Source organism: Acartia tonsa, chromosome 1 (assembly GCF_053477335.1).
Source record: "Acartia tonsa isolate MP-2025a chromosome 1, ASM5347733v1, whole genome shotgun sequence".
In the NCBI taxonomy this organism is placed as follows: Eukaryota; Metazoa; Arthropoda; class Copepoda; order Calanoida; family Acartiidae; genus Acartia; species Acartia tonsa.
In genome coordinates, this window is record NC_137260.1 from 39,334,182 (window position 1) to 39,355,563 (window position 21,382).

At 30.1% G+C, this 21,382-nt stretch overlaps 1 protein-coding gene across 1 annotated transcript; it reads left to right on the top strand.

Moving 5' to 3' along the window:
• The first annotated feature begins 526 nt into the window (after positions 1-526).
• LOC145327455 (SET domain-containing protein SmydA-8-like) lies at positions 527-20,765 on the top strand. Its single transcript, XM_080171006.1, has 14 exons — positions 527-628; positions 5,222-5,290; positions 10,431-10,501; positions 10,757-10,816; positions 11,114-11,155; positions 11,717-11,759; positions 12,160-12,219; positions 13,575-13,625; positions 15,884-15,982; positions 16,533-16,598; positions 17,114-17,215; positions 17,638-17,696; positions 20,475-20,612; positions 20,761-20,765. Exons 1-14 carry the CDS (start codon positions 543-545, stop codon positions 20,763-20,765), a joined length of 951 nt encoding a protein of 316 aa, XP_080027132.1. The 5' UTR covers positions 527-542.
• The last annotated feature ends 617 nt before the right edge of the window (positions 20,766-21,382 follow it).

The following is a 21,382-nucleotide window of genomic DNA, read 5'->3' on the forward strand; positions in this document are numbered from 1 at the left end:
GAGAAGGAGCGATGTATGGGCGATGAAGGGGCGATGGAGGGGCGATGGAGTAGCGATGTAGGGGCCATCAAGTTGCAATGTCATATAAATTTGAAGAAGGAGTGATGAAGGGGCGATGGAGTGGCGATGTAGGTGTCATCAAAGTGCAATGTAATATAAATTTGGAGAAGGGGCGATTTAGGGGCGATAAAGGGGCGATGGAGTGGCGATGTAGGGACCATCAATGGGCTATGTTATATAAATTAAGGTAAGGGGCTATGAAGGGGCGATGGAGAGGCTTTGAAGGGCCATCATGGGGCTATAGCATAGCCTCTTATCATAAGAGGTGATATGAACGCCCCTTTAAAGGAGCTATTAAGAGGCCATGAAGGAGCTATAGCAAAGCCTCTTATCATAAGGGGCGATATGATAAGAGGCTATGCTATAGCTCCTTGAAGGGGCTATAGAACATCATCGCCCCATATGAAGTGATGTCACGAAAGGGACTATACCCGAATATTCATATCAAATGTTTCGTGATTATTTTTATTTAGAAAATAAGAATGGAATATAATCCTGAGAAAATAGATTTTCCTTTATGGAAACTAATAGACCCAAAATATCCAAATCTAGCTGGCAAACAATGCAGGTAAGAAGATAGATAGACAGACATACAGACAGATGGGATAGATATATGAATGTGTTTTCCTTTATAGAAACTTATATTCCCAATATATCCAAATCTAGCTGGGATACAATGCAGGTCATTAGAAAGATAGATACGATAGATAGACAGATAGTTATATAAACAGATAGACATATGGATGGATATATATGTTTAGATTTTCCATTATGGAAACTTATAGATCCAAAATATCCAAATCTAGCTGGTAAGCAATGCAGGAAAGTAGATAAATGGTTAGATAGATTGATAGATATATAGTAAGAAACAAATATACAGACGGATGGATGGATATGTATAATTTCCCTTATGAAAACTTATAGATAGACAAAGACATAGATAATAGAAGGATGGATGATGGACAAATAGATTTATGAAGAACAGTTAGACTTATGGATAGATGTCAGGAGTTAGCTTGTTAGATAGATAGATTCATATATGAATAGAGAAGATATGTATTTATAGCAGGGATCGGAAGCCTCACGTAAGCCGCGCATAAGCCTCAGTTTTAAACCTGCTTGTGAGCAGAAAAAAAATTTCAGAAAGAAGGATTGTCTGCTAAAGAGCCGTTTTATACATCCAGCTGAATTTTATAGTGATAAAATCACGATTTCACTGAGGCTTACACGCGGCTTACGTGAGGCTTCCGATCCCTGATTTATAGATTACTAAAGAAGGTGTATCAACTATTTTTTTTATAGCTAGCCGGTTCTTTTAGTAAGTAGTAGATGTAAAATTTTTCATAGAATTCAGATATGCAATCGGTTTTTTTGTAGACCTCTTATTTTTTAAGTAATTTAAGTTTAAAAAAAAAAAAATTAAGTCGATTTTAAGGTACTAAAATGCAACAAAAAAAAGAAAGAAAATGGTCATTATGAACAAAAATAGTAAGATCTTTAATTTGACACCTTACTTTTTCAATTCTGTCAGGTAATTATTGAAAAAATCGATTTTTTTAAACCCACGAGAATAAAAACTTTGAACTTAATTTTAATATTTCACAAATAAAAAAATATGGGTTCATATATACCATTAGAATCAGAAAAATATTACGAATCCATTGTAAGCAAAATTGAAAAAAAAAGTTTACAATATAGTATATAAACTACAATAAAAGGAATTATATGAAAATATCATATTATGTTGTACAGGCAACGTCTTAATTCTTCAATTGAGTATAAAAATGGGAAGGGGGTAAAGAGGGGGTAAAGAGGGGGTAAAGAGGGGGTAAAAAAGGGAAGACATAGTGTTGTCTGAACAAAAAAAATAATTGGCCATTTCTGTAATTTTTTAATTTTTTAATTTTTTTCAATTTTGCTTACAATGGATTCGTAATATTTTTCTGATTCTAATGGTATATATGAACCCATGTTTTTTATGTCTGTTTGAGAAAATATTTAGGTCTAAAGTTTTTATTATACCGAGGTTAAAAAAATAGATTTTTTCAATAATTACTCAACAGAATTTTAAAAGTAAGGTGTCAAATTAAAGATCTTACTATTTTTGTTCTTACTGACCATTTTCTTCTTTTATTTTGTTGCGTTTTAGTACCTTAAAACCGACTTAATTATTTTTTTTAAAAACTTAAATTACTTAAAAAATAAGAGGTCTACAAAAAAACCGATTGCATATTTGAATTCTATGAAAAATTTTACATCTACTACTTACTAAAAGAACCGGCTAGCTATAAAAAAAAAAGTTGATACAACTTCTTTAAGATAAAAGAATTACACTATAAAAGACGGGTAGACTGACATTGTACTACTTTAAATATATTAGAAAATATTCCACAAGAAAATGAAAATTTATTTTTATATATTATGTATAAAACTTTTTCTTTGTTCCTTATTCATAAATATTGAATATATTACATTATCAATATACAAGCCAATTTAATAAAATGTATGTATGCTTGAAGCACTTTAAAAGAACAGTATATGTTGTTTATATCATAATGAGTGTCTCTGAGGTTCTAATCAAGATTGGGTACTTTTCCAGCGAGCACAAAATTAGATTTAAGTGGAAAGTATTTTTCTCTTAATCTCTAGCACCCGCAGGGTGTCCTAACACTGCAGGTTCTTAACATGCAGTGCTACCTTGTTACCAATATAGCCAAACCCTAACTTGATAATACCTTAGCTGAATACTTTTACTGACATTAAACTAGACAATATCTTGCAGGGCATATGAAATAGCCTCAATCAATAAACAATTGAGGGAGTTGACTGTAAATTATAATGGTAACTGAAGTATTACAAACACGTTCTTTTATCTATTGGGTTCCAGGACAAACGCAGGAGTCCCAAACGTCGGAGTGGACAAACGCAGAAGTGTTAAAATATCAATCTAATTAAGTATTTCTATACAGATTAGGTTAGGTTAAGATATGAATGTACAAATAAGCCCCCCGCAGCGGTTTGGCAAAACTATAAGATGGTCTAAAATAGGTTAGGTTAGGTTTAGTATTCACTCCTGCGTTTTTCCACTCCGACGTTTGGGACTCCTGTGTTTGTCACTCATAGGACCATCTATTGGTTTAAACTCTTTGTATCAAAACTTGGTTTCTGCCTCCTTCATGCCCACAAGTGTCCCTAGAGGCCTCTGGGAAGCCACTAATAAGGTCATAAAGGCATACTGGACATATCATTAAAGTCCATATTGCATGACCAACTAAAAAATGTGTAAAACAAAATATTATGAATATTTGATCACATAATAGCCTGCTCCATCATTTAATATTATGCTAATGGATATATTATACCTTGGAGCATACACCAGATTATCATGTACTCTAATAAAGTGAAACTAGTGGCAGGCTAAAATAAAGATGGACTTACCCATCCATCCCTCTCACTCCCCTCCTACCGGATGAACAAACTGACTTATTAATGATGTTCATGTTTACAACCTAAATTGATATAATATCCATGTGTATTCTATATCCATTATTATGCTTGTGTGTGCTATTATATTTTTTTGGTAGCGAAGCAACTCTTTTATCTGTCCGCTCGTCGGTCATGCAACAAAAGAAATTTACATTTTTATGGAAGGTTTTTTGATTTGTTATAATTTTTTTCTTCTATTTTTATGTCCTTAATTCTTACTTTTTTCTTTCTACTTTGTATCACTACTTAAAATTTGCTCTATAGTGTACATTGTACGTTTTTGTCCACCATCCATAATTTTATTAGCATCTAATGATCTATCAAAGCAATTTTTGAAGAAAAATATTATCGATCGTATTACTTAGATAGATAACAATAATATATCCTTAATAGAGAAGAAAAAAAATTTGGTAAAAAATCGCAACAATTATATTTTCATTAAATGATTTTTCTTCTTTTTTTGGATAAATTCTTTTCTTCAAATACTATAATAGTACAATACTATAAAACTTTCCATAAAATTATGGAATGATATGTTCATTAGTCATTTTCAAGATCTTGCTGGACATACATCATCCTGTGAATAACTGTAAGTAGGACAGTACAACAATAAGGATAACAACAATAACCATAAGTAGCTAGCACAAAAAAAATCATGTAGGTAAATACGGATTTAAGGATTTAAAGAGCAATTGTTTAGCGTTGATTAAATAAAATTCGCAAAACCTTCAATATATCTATTTAAGTTTCAATATTTTTGTAGAATGACTTATATAAATATGGACCATGTGAATTATACATTAGATGCTTATTAGTTCAGTGAATCTTTACAAACAAATTTCAGCAATCTATTTATCTTGAAGGGCGGACGAGAAAATCAAGTTTCTTCCATCCATATGGTTACGGACTGACGGACGGACAGACCCAGTGAATTATAGAGCAGCTTCGCTACTAACAAATGACTTGGATGAAAGTTTGTTGTACAAGTTTGTATTAGATTACACAGATTAAATGCTAGTACCAACCAGGGATCTAAAAGGATAAGGTAATGGCCGAAAAAATGATGTACATACCCTATGGTGTTACAGAAAATTATAACTTCCGTAAGTTGCAGTTAGTGGTTGAAACATTTGGAACTAAACTTAAAGAGCAAGACAACTCTATCAAAATCAATAAAAGTCCCCAAGCTAATAAGTAAACATTATTATAAAGCTTTGGGAACTAGTTTAATAAACAGTCCAATTTCCCCTTTCTTCCCGAGCACCACTAATAACAACACGAATGTATCCTGTATAAATTAGGGGACCACAGAAATGGTTCGATCAAAAACAGAAAACTGACCATACCATAGAACACAAAATATTACTAGGATTTAGGCCCTGATTGAAATATTATACCACCTGCAAAATCATAATTTCCAGTTTTATATCTAGTTTTTTAAAGTGTTTTATTTTGCTTGGTGCATAATACTTCGCTTATTGACTAAAAATTTGCTTATTTTAAGGTCAGGTTTCAATACTCGAACCAATAGAAACCATTAAATTTATTATTTAATAAATCTTATATACATAGAAATACATATAACCTGACAGTATCTGACTGACCTAATGATAAAGTGACATATAGATCTTAACAACAAAGAATCTTTGTTTTATAGTAATTAATATTATTGCAGGATTTCTGGATGTGATAAGACTGGTATGTTGACCTGTACTGGCTGTTATGCGGCTGCTTACTGTTCCAGGTATCATCTAATTTGTTCTTTGTCGAAATCAGGTTCTCAGCCGCCTGAAAGCTATAGGGAAATCAATTTGAAATATCAGCTGATAGTCTAAACCTGACCAAAATATGGCAATCCCAATTTTCAAAAGAAATTCAAAGGATTCCAAACTGGTTTAAATTTGAGGCTTAGTTGCGGATGACGCGCGGCTGGGCCCCTGTAAAAATAATTATGCTTGGAAGTTATTGATACTAAATTGCAGAGATCTTAAGGGATACGGTAATGGACTATGGATTGATGTTTATCCCCAATTATGATAAACAAAACTACCCCTTATTTAGATATTTAAATTATTTGTTGAAAATTTTGGACACTTTTAAGATTTTCACTACCCTATCAATGATTTTCCATAAAACTTTGGGTACCAGTGCAATTTGGAGTCCTTTGTCTCCTCTCTCCCTGAAGGATTCTGAAGTAGACTAACCAACAAAATTTTTACTTTATTATAGAGATGATACGCTTGCTTAATAAAATATTCTGAACCCTACTTACTAGAAGTCAAAATTAAAAATATTAAGACAGTAGGTCAATTATTTCATGTCAAAGATTGGTGTATTAAAGGAATAAGAAACAGAAGTAAAATAACAATTATTATAGAGTTACTATGCTTTCTGTATTACTCATAAGGGTTTAGATTATCGATCAGAGCTATCCTTTAGGAAATTGACCTTAAATAATCTATAGGAATTCTATAATCATATTGTATCTTTATAAAGGTATGACTAGTAAAATATAAAAAATTCAAACTCAACTTTATTAATTATTTTACATCAATTTAAGTTGCAATGCGATAATGAACAATTTGACCTGTGTGCCCCAAATTGACTTTTGTTTAATTACATCACTCTATCCATCAATCAAAACTTTTACATTTTCCAATAAATTGTTATCTCACTTCAATTCATTTGTCAAACTTTTCAATCTATCTATCTTCATATCTATCCATCTATCTATATATATATCTACCATCCATTTATCCATCCATCCAACCAGCCACTCAACAATCTATTATTTCATCCATCTATCCCCCAATCTTATCAACTAGTTATTGATCAATCTTTACATAAATCTATCCAACCATCTACTTAGATATCAACCTATCTTTTGAATTATCTATCTATCTATGGATTGATCCATCCATTCAACTATAGATCATTCCATTAATCTATCCTTCCATCCATCTATCTCACTATCTATCCATTCATCTTTCTATCCATCCATTTTTCTATCCATCCATCCATCTATCTAACTATCTATCCATCCATCCATTTTTCTATCCATCCATCCATCTTTCTATCCTATACCTATTTACCCATCTAACTATCCATTAAGCCATCCTTATATATATATATTCAACTATCCATCTATCCAACTATCTATCTATCTATCTATGTAAATGCCCTGTCTATAACTGTCTAAAGTTGTACTAGAATGGGCAGGTGTATTATAACTTATAAAATAATAGAATCAAAATTAGATGTTGAGATTGTTTTATTATTAATTTTATTGTCCCATAACTTTATTAGCAAATCTATCCATTTTATAAATTAAGAAATTAATCTTAATGGTTCAATTAAGTTTCTTAATAAAGAAAAAGACGAGTATACAAAATTTCCTTCTAACAACTAATGCTAGAACAATTTTCAATGTAATTTGTAGCTTAGTTAAAAAATATATTAGTGATTTACTTGGGGGCATTAGGAACATGGCATTAATGTTGCTAGGACAAGATATCTAATTTAATAATCTATTGTCGTGAGATTAAATGCAGATATCTGCAGTCCAAGACCACGTGTGGTGTACTATTTTGCTGGGTTATATATTTATATGTAGCATAGTATCTCCATAAATTGTCCAACACTATGGGTGGTGTACTATTTTACTGGGTTATATGTTTATATGTAGCATAGTATCTCTATAAATAGTCCAACACTATGTGATTGTGTGGTGTACTATTTTACTAAGTTATATGTTTATATGTAGCATAGTATCTCTATAAATAGTCCAACACTATGTGTGGTGTACTATTTTACTGGGTTATAAATATGTTTATATGTAGCATAGTATCTCTATAAATAGTCCAACACTATGTGTGGTGTACTATTTTGCTAAGTTATATGTTTATATGTAGCATAGTATTTCTATAAATAGTCCAACACTATGTGTGGTGTACTATTTTGCTGGGTTATATGTTTATATGTAGCATAGTATCTCTATAAATAGTCCAACACTATGGGTGGTGCACTGTTTTGCTGGGATATATGTTTATATGCAGCATAGCATCTCTATAAATAGTCCAACACTATGTGTGGTGTACTATTTTGCTTGGTTATATGTTTATATGTAGCATAGTATCTCTATAAATAGTCCAACACTTTGTGTGGTGTACTATTTTGCTTGGTTATATGTTTATATGTAGCATAGTATCTCTATAAATAGTCCAACACTATGTGTGGTGTACTATTTTGCTAAGTTATATGTTTATATGTAGCACAGTATCTCTATAAATAGTCCAACACTTTGTGTGGTGTACTATTTTGCTTGGTTATATGTTTATATGTAGCATAGTATCTCTATAAATAGTCCAACACTTTGTGTGGTGTACTATTTTGCTAAGTTATATGTTTATATGTAGCATAGTATCTCTATAAATAGTCCAACACTATGTGTGGTGTACTATTTTGCTTGGTTATATGTTTATATGTAGCATAGTATCTCTATAAATAGTCTAACAATTTGTGTGGTGTACTATTTTGCTTGGTTATATGTTTATATGTAGCATAGTATCTCTATAAATAGTCCAACACTATGTGTGGTGTACTATTTTGCTTGGTTATATGTTTATATGTAGCATAGTATCTCTATAAATAGTCTAACAATTTGTGTGGTGTACTATTTTGCTTGGTTATATGTTTATATGTAGCATAGTATCTCTATAAATAGTCCAACACTATGTGTGGTGTACTATTTTGCTTGGTTATATGTTTATATGTAGCATAGTATCTTTATAAATAGTCCAACACTATTTGTGGTGTACTATTTTGCTTGGTTATATGTTTATATGTAGCATAGTATCTCTATAAATAGTCTAACAATTTGTGTGGTGTACTATTTTGCTTGGTTATATGTTTATATGTAGCATAGTATCTCTATAAATAGTCCAACACTATGTGTGGTGTACTATTTTGCTTGGTTATATGTTTATATGTAGCATAGTATCTCTATAAATAGTCCAACACTTTGTGTGGTGTACTATTTTGCTTGGTTATATGTTTATATGTAGCATAGTATCTCTATAAATAGTCCAACACTATTTGTGGTGTACTATTTTGCTTGGTTATATGTTTATATGTAGCATAGTATCTCTATAAATAGTCTAACAATTTGTGTGGTGTACTATTTTGCTTGGTTATATGTTTATATGTAGCATAGTATCTCTATAAATAGTCCAACACTTTGTGTGGTGTACTATTTTGCTTGGTTATATGTTTATATGTAGCATAGTATCTCTATAAATAGTCCAACACTTTGTGTGGTGTACTATTTTGCTTGGTTATATGTTTATATGTAGCATAGTATCTCTATAAATACTCCAACACTATGTGTGGTGTACTATTTTGCTAAGTTATATGTTTATATGTAGCATAGTATCTTTATAAATAGTCCAACACTATTTGTGGTGTACTATTTTTGCTGGGTAATATGTTTATATGTAGCATAGTATCTCTATTAATAGTACAACACTATGTGTGGTGTACTATTTTGCTAAGTTATATGTTTATATGTAGCATAGTATCTCTATAAATAGTCCAACACTATGTCTGGTGTACTATTTTGCTGGGTTATATGTTTATATGTAGCATAGTATCTCTATAAGTTTTGCTTTAGGCTGACAGACAGACAACTTTACATTTTTTTTATTTTTACTTTACATATACTAAAGTATGATAAAACATTAAATAAGCAATTATACAAATTTAAAATTCATACAGTTATTCTCTCATACTCATAATCTAAATATAAGACTTTTACATTTGCCTTTACTCCGCTACTTATTGATAATAAATCCTTGTATAATGTTTTGTTACAATATTGTTCACCTTTTTGTTAATATGGCAAATCTAAGCAAAAAATACACCGCATAGCCCCAAAGTTCAACAAAACACAGAAAAATGGATATAAGATATACGTGGATATGGTAAAGGAGGTAGATGGTGGGTTTCATTATTTAGCTAGATACGAGTATCACTTATCAGAGTGTATGAAAATCTGGTGCAACATCCAAGTATTAATATATCGATAACCCATGCAGATGATTTATTGTACAAATCTGCTTTGTTTTAAGAATTATTGATAACAAGGACAAGTATGTTTATAAGTAGTGTTATAATTTCCAGGGATCTAAAGGGATAATATAATGGAAAATTATTGATGTAATCTACAAAATACGAAAAACATAATTACCATTTCTGTAAATTGAAATTATTTTTGGAATATTTTAAACAAATAAGATTTATTTAGTGCCCCAAAGTGTTTAAGAAATCATATTTGGGTACCAATGACCTGTGTAATTTTAAATCACTTGGCTTACTGGTGCATTGAATTTCCTTTATGTCAAAATTTGACAATTTCCCGCCAAAATTTGAAATTTTCCCGCCAAAACTTCATTACCTCTGGGAACTCCAGCTTAAGAGCTTTGAATGGTTCGGATGGGTACTGCGTGTTTACTGTGGCAATTTCACCCTGGAATTTGTCTCTAAGTCCTAAATAGTAAAATGTGTGTTGTTATAAGAGCGTGGGAAAAATTGTAGAGGCGTGAGAAATTTCATGGAATTGTGAGGGGAATTTCATAAATGCATAAAATAAGTCATATGTAGGAACGTCCATAAGTTTGGTGGAACATCCGGAACAAAAACGAAAAGAGTCAAAATTACTTTTAGGGACCTTTCATTTAGAGGTCTCTAAAGACTGTCAGGTAAAGTTATTGGGACTGAAAGAAAAAGAATATAATAAGATTATGGTTCCTAATATAAAACCCTTTTACACCATTTTACAGGCCAAGGCATTCCTAATACTCCTTTTATTATTTTTTCTATAATTTTAGAGAGCATCAAAAAGACAACTGGAAAGAGCACAAGAACCTTTGTTCACCTTTTAAAATTATTTCAAAACCAGGTAAAGATTTTATTAGAAAATGCAACTGATAGATGTCTGAAATTTAAGAGAAGATTCACGTGATCTATAAACATTGCATCTGTTACTCTTGTCGTCAACGCAGTTTGAGAGAGGGAATTTTGTTTTAAAAGTGTTATTTTCTCACCTGATACTAAGGATAAATGTCTAAAAATTATTTAATAAACATCTACCCATATTATTCATATTTATGAGTTCCTCTACTTAAGGATGTTGTCATCCTTGTAAATATTTTAGGTTATGGAAGACATTTGGTGGCTACAAGAAATCTAAACCCTGGTGATATTATCTTTCATGGTAAATAATTAAAATACATTTTACAAACTGCCCAACTGGTTAGAATAGGAAAAAAAGTTGAGAACTACAGATTGGAAAGCTTTGTAATTCTAGTTTTTAAGTATAAATAAACTTCCTGTACTATTTATAATTAGAGATACACTTTACAAACATTAAGAAAAGAGGAAAAATTTAACTTTCAATAGTTTGCATTTTTAAAAGAAAGTCAATCTCATAAATTTTTTAAAGATAATGTTTATTTTAAGTTTCACTATCATTTTATTAAAATTTGCATATCAATTTCCTGTTTAATTGTAGAATATCCAATTGCAGTTGGTCCTTTGCAGTACACTAAACCAGGTAAACTAACTTGAACAAAGATATTTTTTAAAAAAATTTATTTTTATTTACCTTTTATTTGACACAACCCAATCTTTCTAGATTTTGTATAATTTTTTGAGGAACACGACTCCAGTGACGTCATATTTTTCTTTCCCGAAAAAGGGAAGGGGGGAAGAAAATCATTTCAAAAGAGATGGGGAAAATCCCCCTTTTCTCCCATCTCTTTTTTTCTTCCCCCCTTCCCTTTTTCGGGAAAGAAAATATGACGTCACTGGAGTCGCGTTCCTCAAAAAATTATACAAAATCTGGAAAGATTGGGTTGTGTCTTTTATTTTATCTTTATATTAAGTGCAGGGGACAATTGACTTTAATTCATAATGCATTTTAATGAACATTAATATTCGTTGGCTTACAAACTTTGGTTACATTAAATTTGATCGGTTGGTCAAAACTTTGAACCAATAAATATAATTTTTTAAAGAGATTCCTGTTTATAAATTGGGGAATTACATTATCGTTCATTGGCCTATCACTTATGAACCATTGAAATTTCTAATAACAAGTTTTTTTTTATTTCAGTTTGTTTGGGATGCCATGATGAAGTTTCTCTTTCTGGTTACAGGTGATTTTAGTATTTAAGATATAAAACTTATTCTGAAAGTAAAGAGTTTATAATGATTTACATTTTTTTAAAAATCCACTAAAATGTTTGATTGATACCTATAACTACGTAGACAAAACTATCCATAATAAAATTTGTATGTTACAGGACTGATATAACAAAAGTACTGTTTTTATTTATTTCTGCTTCCCTAGAACGCTTAAGAGCTTATAAATGTAAAGAGGGGAGGTGGGAGGTGTCAGACTGTTGACTCTAAATTTTGTGTTAGAAATAGTTTTATTTGTTTGTTTTGTGACATTTTGCCAATGTCCAATATTCTTGCGATGGTATCCTCCCAAAGACCTACGAGTCGACAATCACACTTCATAATTCTCTTAATTTAAAATATTTTTTTCTTCAGATGTAGTAATTGTGATTGGCCAATGTGCAAGGAAGATTGTGAGAAGTCATCATTACACAAGTAACATATATTTTTTATGGATTTATTATTACTTGGATCTTTAGATGTCCTCTAATAAAGTGAATGTCGTAGCTGGTTTAAATATTGATACCCTCCATTCACCCCCTTTACCCCATCCCTTTCCCTCCTACTGTATGAACAAACTGACCAATTGATGATCTCCATGTTAGCAACATAATTTTTCCCCTGTTTAAAAAGAATTTTTTGGGGTTTTTTAAAAAATATTTTAGGGGGTTAGGGGTGTCCCACCCCCCAAGAAAATTACTTAAAACTATCACAGGACCAGTAGGTATATTCCCTGAAGAGTAGAGCCCAATCAGATTTGTGGTTACTGAAATCTTAAGCTTCAGACAGACAGACGGACAGACAGATATCGTTCTACTTTGTATTAAAAGGTAATTAACTAAAACTAGGTGGCTCTGTTTTAAACATAATGAATGAAAATATTTTATGTGTGACCATTAATAAATACTTAAATTTATATAATATGTAGTCTTAAATGTTCCCGCCAGAGTATGCAAATCTACAAGAAAAATTGTTTTAAAAAGAAATTCTAATGGTTTTAGGCCATTGTACATTTAATTAAATTTAATTTTAATATATTTTATATTCTAGAAAATAGATAAGTAAAAATGTAATCTAAATTACGGGTAAAATCAGAATGATAATATTTTTTGTTAAAATATATTATTATTAAAATTAATATTAGTTAGCACAATCCATAGCCAGGTATATACTGGACAGTAATATTTATGGGGGGAATTTCTTTCCCGGTAAGTAAATCAATGATTTTATCTTACATACTGTGATATCATCTACACTAAAACTGTGATTTTAAAATTTACAAGACTTAAACTATCTCTTAATTAAATTACTAAAGATATAGTTGGTTTTAGGCTATTTTCCAGCCTTCCCAATTAAATAACATACTTCATTGACAGTAAATAAGAATGAATAGTTATTAATAAAAACATAAAATGTACAATTATGAAATTAAAAACAGTTATTTTAGCCCCGAGATGCGGAAGGCACGGGCTAAAAAACTGGTTTTAATCTAATGATTTTAAATTTTTATATTCGTAGAAAACTGGATATATTATGATGCTAGACATAGCTTTTCGTATGGAATAGAACTGGTTCTTATTCACCTGATATTATTTAGTTTCGAATGAATATCAATTATAATTACTTAATAAATTATGAAAGTTTCTCTTCAAATATTTCTTGTTTAAATAAAATATATTTTGTGAAATTTATTAAACATTTTAACATCAAAGAAATAATATTATACTATTTTACACAACAAAAATTTCTGAAATGTTAAACTTCTAACAATCTAAGTTATTTTTTTTCAGGGGGGAATGTGAAGTTTTCGCTGGAGCTAGTGTTAAACCGACTTCTTTACGGTGAGTCATCTTAATTATAAAATACTAGGATGTGAATCCTTTGTCAAAAAAAATCTAAGGAAATATTTTTGAATTAAAATACCTCAATAATGTATGTTCTTTCGAGGTTAAGTTTTTTTTTAAAAGATTTGCATTAGTTTTTGGTGGTTTTAGCATTAAAAACACGAAATAAAAACAACACAGGTTTATAAACAAATATTTCTAATAAAAAAACTTGCATGGATCAAAGATTATAACTTATAAATCAATGGAAGAGTTGGATGTTCTTAAACTATTAATTTTATAATTCATTTCTATATTTATTATTTTTATTATAAATTTTTTCTGCATAAAAAAAACTAATAATAATATCTGTTTTCCAATAATGAAACAAGAACAATCTTGTTCATAAGTAGCGCAGCAATGAAATAATTTTAAAACTCTAAAAAAAAGAAAATTGAAAAGATTCGTGTAACTATAAGGTATTCAGATTTTAAAGATTATACTACATGGTTTGTCTGACTTTAGGAAAATCTTATTTTATTTTTTTACAACCTTAAGGAAAGTCATTTGTTTTTGGTTCACAAGTAGACTTTACGACGTACGGACAGACAAATGGCATAATCATATAGCAGCTTCGCTACTAAAAATTAGATATTCTATTCTACTTATGCAAATTGATCTCCAATATATTGGCCACAAATATTGAATCCATTTTACCCCTGGAAGTTTCATCTAATTTAATAAATCTGTGTATTGTGCTCAGGGGCGTGTGTATGGGTGGTGAGAGGGGGTAGTGGGGGGGTGTCACCTCCTAAATTAGAAAGGATTAACACATTTTTCAGATCTTTTTTGTAATTCCAACCCAAAGAAGGTGTATCAACTTTTTTTTTTATAGCTAGCCAGTTCTTTTAGTAAGTAGTAGATGTAAAATTTTTCATAGAATTCAGATATGCAATCGTTTTTTTTTTGTAGACCTCTTATTTTTAAAGTAATTTAAGTTTAAAAAAAAAAAATTAAGTCGATTTTAAGGTACTAAAATGCAACAAAATAAAGAAAGAAAATGGCCATTATGAACAAAAATAGTAAGATCTTTAATTTGACACCTTACTTTTTCAATTCTGTCAGGTAATTATTGAAAAAATCGATTTTTTTAAAACCACGAGAATAAAAACTTTGAACTTAATTTTATCATTTCACAGGTAAAAAAATATGGGTTCATATATACCTTTAGAATTAGAAAAATATTACGAATCCATTGTAAGCAAAATTGAAAAAAAAAGTTTACAATATAGTATATAAACTACAATAAAAGGAATTATATGAAAATATCATATTATATTATACAGGCAACGTCTTAATTCTTGAATTGAGTATAAAAATGGGAAGGGGGTAAAGAGGGGGTAAAAAAGGGAAGACGAAAGTGTTGCCTGAACAAAAAATATAATTGGCCATTTGTTTATTTTTTTATTTTTTTACTTTTTTTCAATTTTGCTTACAATGGATTCGTAATATTTTTCTAATTCTAAAGGTATATATGAACCCATATTTTTTTTACCTGTGAAATGATAAAATTAGATAAATTCTCGTGGGTTTTAAAAAATCAATTTTTTCAATAATTACCTGACAAAATTCAAAAAGTAAGGTGTCAAATTAAAGATCTTACTATTTTTGTACATAATGGACATTTTCTTCCTTTTTTTTGTTGCGTTTTAGTACCTTAAAATCGACTTAATCTTTTTTTAAAAAACTTAAATTACTTAAAAAATAAGAGGTCTACAAAAAAACCGATTACATATCTGAATTCTATGAAAAATTTTACATCTACTACTTACTAAAAGAACCGGCTAGCTATAAAAAAAAGTTGATACACCTTCTTTAAAAATTAAACGTTTTTCAAACAATTCACGATTGTCAAATGCTATACTTAAGTCTAACAGACATTAATTAAAGTTTCAATTATTTGTATTTCTTAAAAACTTTTGAAAATCAACTATTTGTGATAGAATTTAAATTTTTTTACCTTAGAAAAGGATGGTACAGATCCTATTTAGACCTTTAAAAATGCACTTAATTGATTTTAAACCTTGCTTCCTGTGACTATGTGGTACAATCATGAAAGTTTAATGGAGTAAACATTATATAAACATAATAAAACAATAGCATTAATATGATTATTATATTAAGGTACGGAAATATATTCTTGTTGTAATAGAGAAAAAACAATAAATTCAAAGGAAATATTGTTTTTAAAGAATTTATTATATTATTAATTATAGGAGAAGAACTAAAGGAGATTCCCAGGAAAACGGAGATGGACAATCAAATGCAGAAGATATTGTTGAACATCCTATGTATGAATGTATTACACCTCTTAGGTAATGGATTTATTATTAGTTGGACCTTACACCAGATTATCATGTACTCTAATAAAGAGAAACTTGTAGCTGGCTAAAATAACGACCCCCCACCCATCCACCTCCTTTACCCCATCCCTTCATCTCCTATTGTATGAACAAATTGACCAATAAGGGATGACCATAATAGCAACCTAAAGTGGCGACTATTTTCCCCAGTCATAATATACACGTATTTTCTTAAAACGTTCCTTTTTTTAAACAAGAAAATTTCGTCCATTAGAAGCGAAGCAACAAAAAGGTCTCATAATCCCTGCTAAAAATAAGTAATTTATATTAAAGCAATAATAAATTGTCAAAATCTTTAAAATGATTAATAAATGTACCTTTTAAATGACTTTTAGTAAAAATATATGTAATTTAAAAATGTATTTTTAAAAAATCTTTATCACCCTAAATATACAAACATGCTTAAAGTAGTTGAAAAGTTTAATCTGTACAGCGATCAGTGAGATATTTAGAGACAGACAAACAAGCGGTGATACCTCACTTTCATGTTTATTTTTTTCAGGGTTTGTCTGAGTGCAAAACATAAACCAGCTAATTGGAGAGTTGTAACCAATATGCTAACACACAGGCATTTTAATCATAATTAGCGGTGTAGCCCCTAAGCCCTTTAATGAATCTTGAAGAAAGGGGGTGGGGGGTTAGGTCGACCTTCCACATGCAATTTCAATTTTAAAAAGAAAAAGTATACAAAATTTTTTAAAAGATTTTTTTTGTCGAGAGCCAATTTCTTGTGGGTTTAATAACCTTCAGTTCTAAATCTTCCCTAGACCAGGACCTATTAAAAGTTTTATTGCAAAGGAGAACCCTATCAGTACAGAGGGTAGTAAGATACTAAGCAACATCTAGATATACATTAAGATTAGATATAATTACAATTATATCCACAAGTAGCGCAGCAATAAAAATTAAATAATAATTTGGAAATTTGTCACCAATATGCTATCACATGGCATTTTAATCAGAAATAGTTACAAGGACAGTTATGTTCACAAGATGATAACTAACACAATGTTTTAGATAAATCTAGCTTAGCTAACTACAACCATTGTTCCTCTGTTTTCAATATGATTAAAATCTTCAAAGAGATGCTCGACAAATGGATGAGAATAATATCCATAACCAGCATAATATTGTAGCCTTTCTTATCAAATATGCCAAACTTAATAATCACATTCCAAATGTCAGGTAACTAGACTTTTACAAATAAACAATAAACATCTATTATCTAAGGGAGGGAAGGAAATTAAAATAGTCTAAAAATATGCCGGGACCTCTAAAATACAGAACTCAATCGGTTAAGGGGTTAGCAAAATCCTAACTAACAAACGGAAACAAACCTTACTACTTTGAATAATAGGATTATACGGCTGCTTAACCATACTTTTTAAACGTCGACGGCTGAAAATTAATTGCAGCTCTAAATTAAATCAAAAAGAAAATTTTTATTAATAATATTTTTATTCAGACGATACTATGGCCATTTGATATTAAAAGATATTCAGTCATCAGTAAATCATAAAAAAACCGCCCACATTTTTCCAATAATATTTTTACTGTAAATAAATGTATATAGTAACTAATTATTGATGCATTCATCTTTTTTTTAGTGAAGCTGATATAACGTTAGCCAATGATGTGCTTGACGTTAATGCATTTGAAATTAGAGGTAAGAATCAAAGTATTGCTTAAATTTTAGGAAAATTTGTATGTGACCCCCCCCCCCCCCCCCAACCAATTTGTAATAGGATGACTGTATAACAAAATATGACAAAACTGCGCTTTGATGCAATTATTCCTTTCACTATGATTATTTTATCATAAATCACTGTTAACTTGTTATTGTTGCGCTAAATATTATTTAAATTGTCCTAGCTCTTATTCCGTTTTAAACTGTCCATTTTTGTATTTAGAGATTAAGGTTGGGAGGGGATAAGGTTGGTTATGACGTGTGTACAATTCCGCTATTTATCATAACACTGAATCATCATAACAAGACCCAATATTTATATGGGATAAGACAATTAATAATAAAATTAGTTTTATCCCCAATACTAAAAAACAACATTACCCCTATTGTAAATTAATTTTTAAACCAAAGTACCCAAAGTTTTAAAAACCAAGACTAAGAAAATATGTTTACAACTTAAGGTACATTTCTAACTTGCAGTTCAATATATTAACCCTCTCCAAGTACAGCATTTTTAATTAAAACAGCACCAACCCCCCTTCCCCTTTGATCCATACTTAATGTAAACATTATTGCTGTTTTGCTAAAGTAAAAGAATAGAGGGGGCATTAGATGTATGTAACTCTGTCCTCAGAGCGGGGACCCTGTCCGATTTTTATTATGTCTTTGAAATCAGCTTAAAGCGTTCGAAATAAAAACACAGCCGAGTCTCCACCCTTTAGGCCAGGTAGTTATCTGGATTATACATCTGTGCTTATACATTTATTGCTATTTTTACTTTTTTCCAATATATTTGTGATAATATGCGGAATTGAATGCACACCCTTGGTAATATTCAGAGAAAATTTTAAATCTTTTAGCAAGGGATACAGATAAAAAATATATAGATGAGAGAGGGGGGAAGCATTGGACTCCAAGCTATTCTGGTACCCAAAGTTTTATATAAACTCTTTATCTTATTTGTTGGCTTAAATACTTTGGGTACTTTGAAAAATCTTGATTGGTTGGTTCAAGATTAAATTCAAATGAAATTAGATTTCGTTGGATGAATCTTATCCCTTATAAACATTTCATGTTATTAAACTATCGGTGAGGAAGTGGAAGAAAAATTGGGGAGACAACCCACCCCGCCCCCCCCCCCTCCAAAAAAAAAACTTTTAAGGTCCTAAAATAAAAACAGTTTTGGGATATATATATCGGTTCAGCAGTTAGTGAGATCCTTCGGTACAAACATACAGATAGAAAGACATCCTTTTACTTTTATATAAGGAAGGATAATATCCTAAATGTATTTTCCTGTTTGATTTTTAGAATTTTAATCTATGTTCCTGATAATATTCGCGGAAAATGTAAAATCTTTTTAGGGAATTGAAAAGAACCTTTTTTTGTTTATCCCCTCGTTTTCAAAAGAAATTTAGAAGAAACTTAAGTTATTATAATTTTACACAGAAATAAGGGAGACACTATTATAGAGAAAAAAAGTTGATATGATTGAAATGTATGGATAGATAATTTTATTTAACTGTGGAGAAAAGTCTATTAGGGACCCACTGATATAGCTATGCTGGATTGTAGAAAACTTACCAAAAATGCACCCCCCTCAAAACTAATCATAACTAGGAGATATTAAAATGTTGGATAAGAGAAACGGTTTGAGTACATGAACCTTACTGAAAATGTATTCTTAACACTTATAAAAATCAGGAAGGATGTTGTCCGAGTAATAATACTTAAAGTAAATTATAATATTTTATTTTGTGAGGTATGGTTTTGAACTATAACCTCTAAAAATCTTGGGTAATTAAGGGTATCAAGAAAAGATGACCTATTGGATTGAGTTTTTTATGGAAGGTTTTATTTTCTTATAAAGATGTTCTATACTTTATTTACATGACACATTTTAATTTGAAAAGAAAAATACGTTTATTAAAATAGAAAAATTCAATTTAAATTTTCTCTAAAATAATATTTTAGATTTAAGAGAATGATATTATGTTGATATGATATCTACACTAAAATTAAAAATAAAATAGAGTAGATGTATAGAATTAGCTTTTAAATTCAAATTAACTATGAATAATTAATAACTCCTTTTAGTAAATTTACTTTTTGTTTGTTTAAAAGTATTGAATATGTTGAATTTAACAAAATTCAAAGAAAATAATTGACTTTAAATGTAAAATGATTTTAATCACGGCTTAAAATTTTAGCAGAATAAAGCTAAAAACCTATTTATAATCGATGCGGTATACTCGTTAGTGAGATTTAAAAGGCTAGACTATAATAATCCTTTAAATTGCGTAAAAAATGGAAAGGTGCTTTCTCTCAAAGTGCCTGTAGGGCACTAGAGCCCTAACCTTCTTTTTAAACATAAATGGAAATAATGAGAGAGGCGGTTTCCTGGGTGAACCACTACGGGGGTCATAACCCTGGGGGGCTACCTACAGTACAAAATTTTACCTAACCTTACCTAAATTGAACAAATACCAAACGAGAAACTATCAACAGGGTGCTGACACTTTTACCACTAGCAAAAATACAGCCAATGTGTTTTTGACAAAAAGTGGGTGTGTTTTTGTCAATTTAGTCTTTTTGCTGTATTTTTGGCAATATTTTTTTATTCAATGTCAAAATTACACCTTTACTGCTGTCATAAACACTATCAACCATTATTTTCAATTATTTTCTAAGATATTGTTACATTGTTATTGCTATTTAAGGACTTACTTTACCTTGTTTATAAGCATCTATATTCAGGTAAAGCAGGATCTTTGAGAGGCCTGTACCCTCTGACAGCCATGATGAATTCTACCTGCTCCCCAAATACTCAAAACTCCATTGATCTGGACTTCTGTTGTACTGTTAGGAATTCAAAGAAAAACAAGAACAAAATCAGTGCGTTCCTCAAATTTCCTAGCGAGCCACCCTGCTCCTTATTTTTTTTAAATAATAAAAAAAAGGTTAGGCTTACCCTAGCTGCGGTTTTCTAAATTAAAATACAAATACATTAAATCTAACCCCTCTAATTTTTAATTTATTTTAGAATAAGGGGGTTGGAAAGGAGTTCAGTTTTCCTGAAAGTTTAGAAATCTAAACATTTTCAAGAAGATTATCCTTAAAATATTTATATTATAATATCATTTGAAAAAAACGTAATAAAAGTTGACCTGCATTCCCCCTTTTTAAAAAAAATTCTTAAGTTTTTCCTGTGCACGTATCACTGCACTGATTGTAATTTTTGTTTCATTTCTTTAAATACTATCCACATTCAGAGCTGTTGTCCCAATCAAGGTAAGATATTTCATTTCAACAAGAATGTTCACAAAAGCGATAATAAATAACACAGTTTTTAACTTCTGTGGCATTTTCATCATGATATATAATAGAATTTATAGGCAGAATATACAGGGAGGGAGGGGACATTTGGATGTTGATTACACTAGTCTTACAAGTTTTATAATTTTTGACTTAAAAACTTGGAAGACTTTTATAAAATATTGATTGGTTGGTTCATTTAATAGAGCGTTCAAACGCTTCAACATCTAATTGTTATATTCAGGATGGGTAATTTTGTGTATCATCATTGCGGATGTACTTCAATGTAGAGGTCATTGTCCTATCCCTTTACATCCCTGCAAAATAAATCTAGACTTTGCACTAAAATT

What these genes read in the sequence shown, in the direction of transcription:
- LOC145327455 (XM_080171006.1), top strand. Translation starts at nt 543, where the DNA reads ATGGAATATAATCCTGAGAAAATAGATTTTCCTTTATGGAAACTAATA. An exon ending in GAGAAGTCATCATTACACAA is followed by an intron (nt 12,220 to 13,574) that starts GTAACATATATT and finishes ATTTTTTTTCAG; the next exon opens with GGGGGAATGTGAAGTTTTCG. An exon ending in AATCACATTCCAAATGTCAG is followed by an intron (nt 17,216 to 17,637) that starts GTAACTAGACTT and finishes TCTTTTTTTTAG; the next exon opens with TGAAGCTGATATAACGTTAG.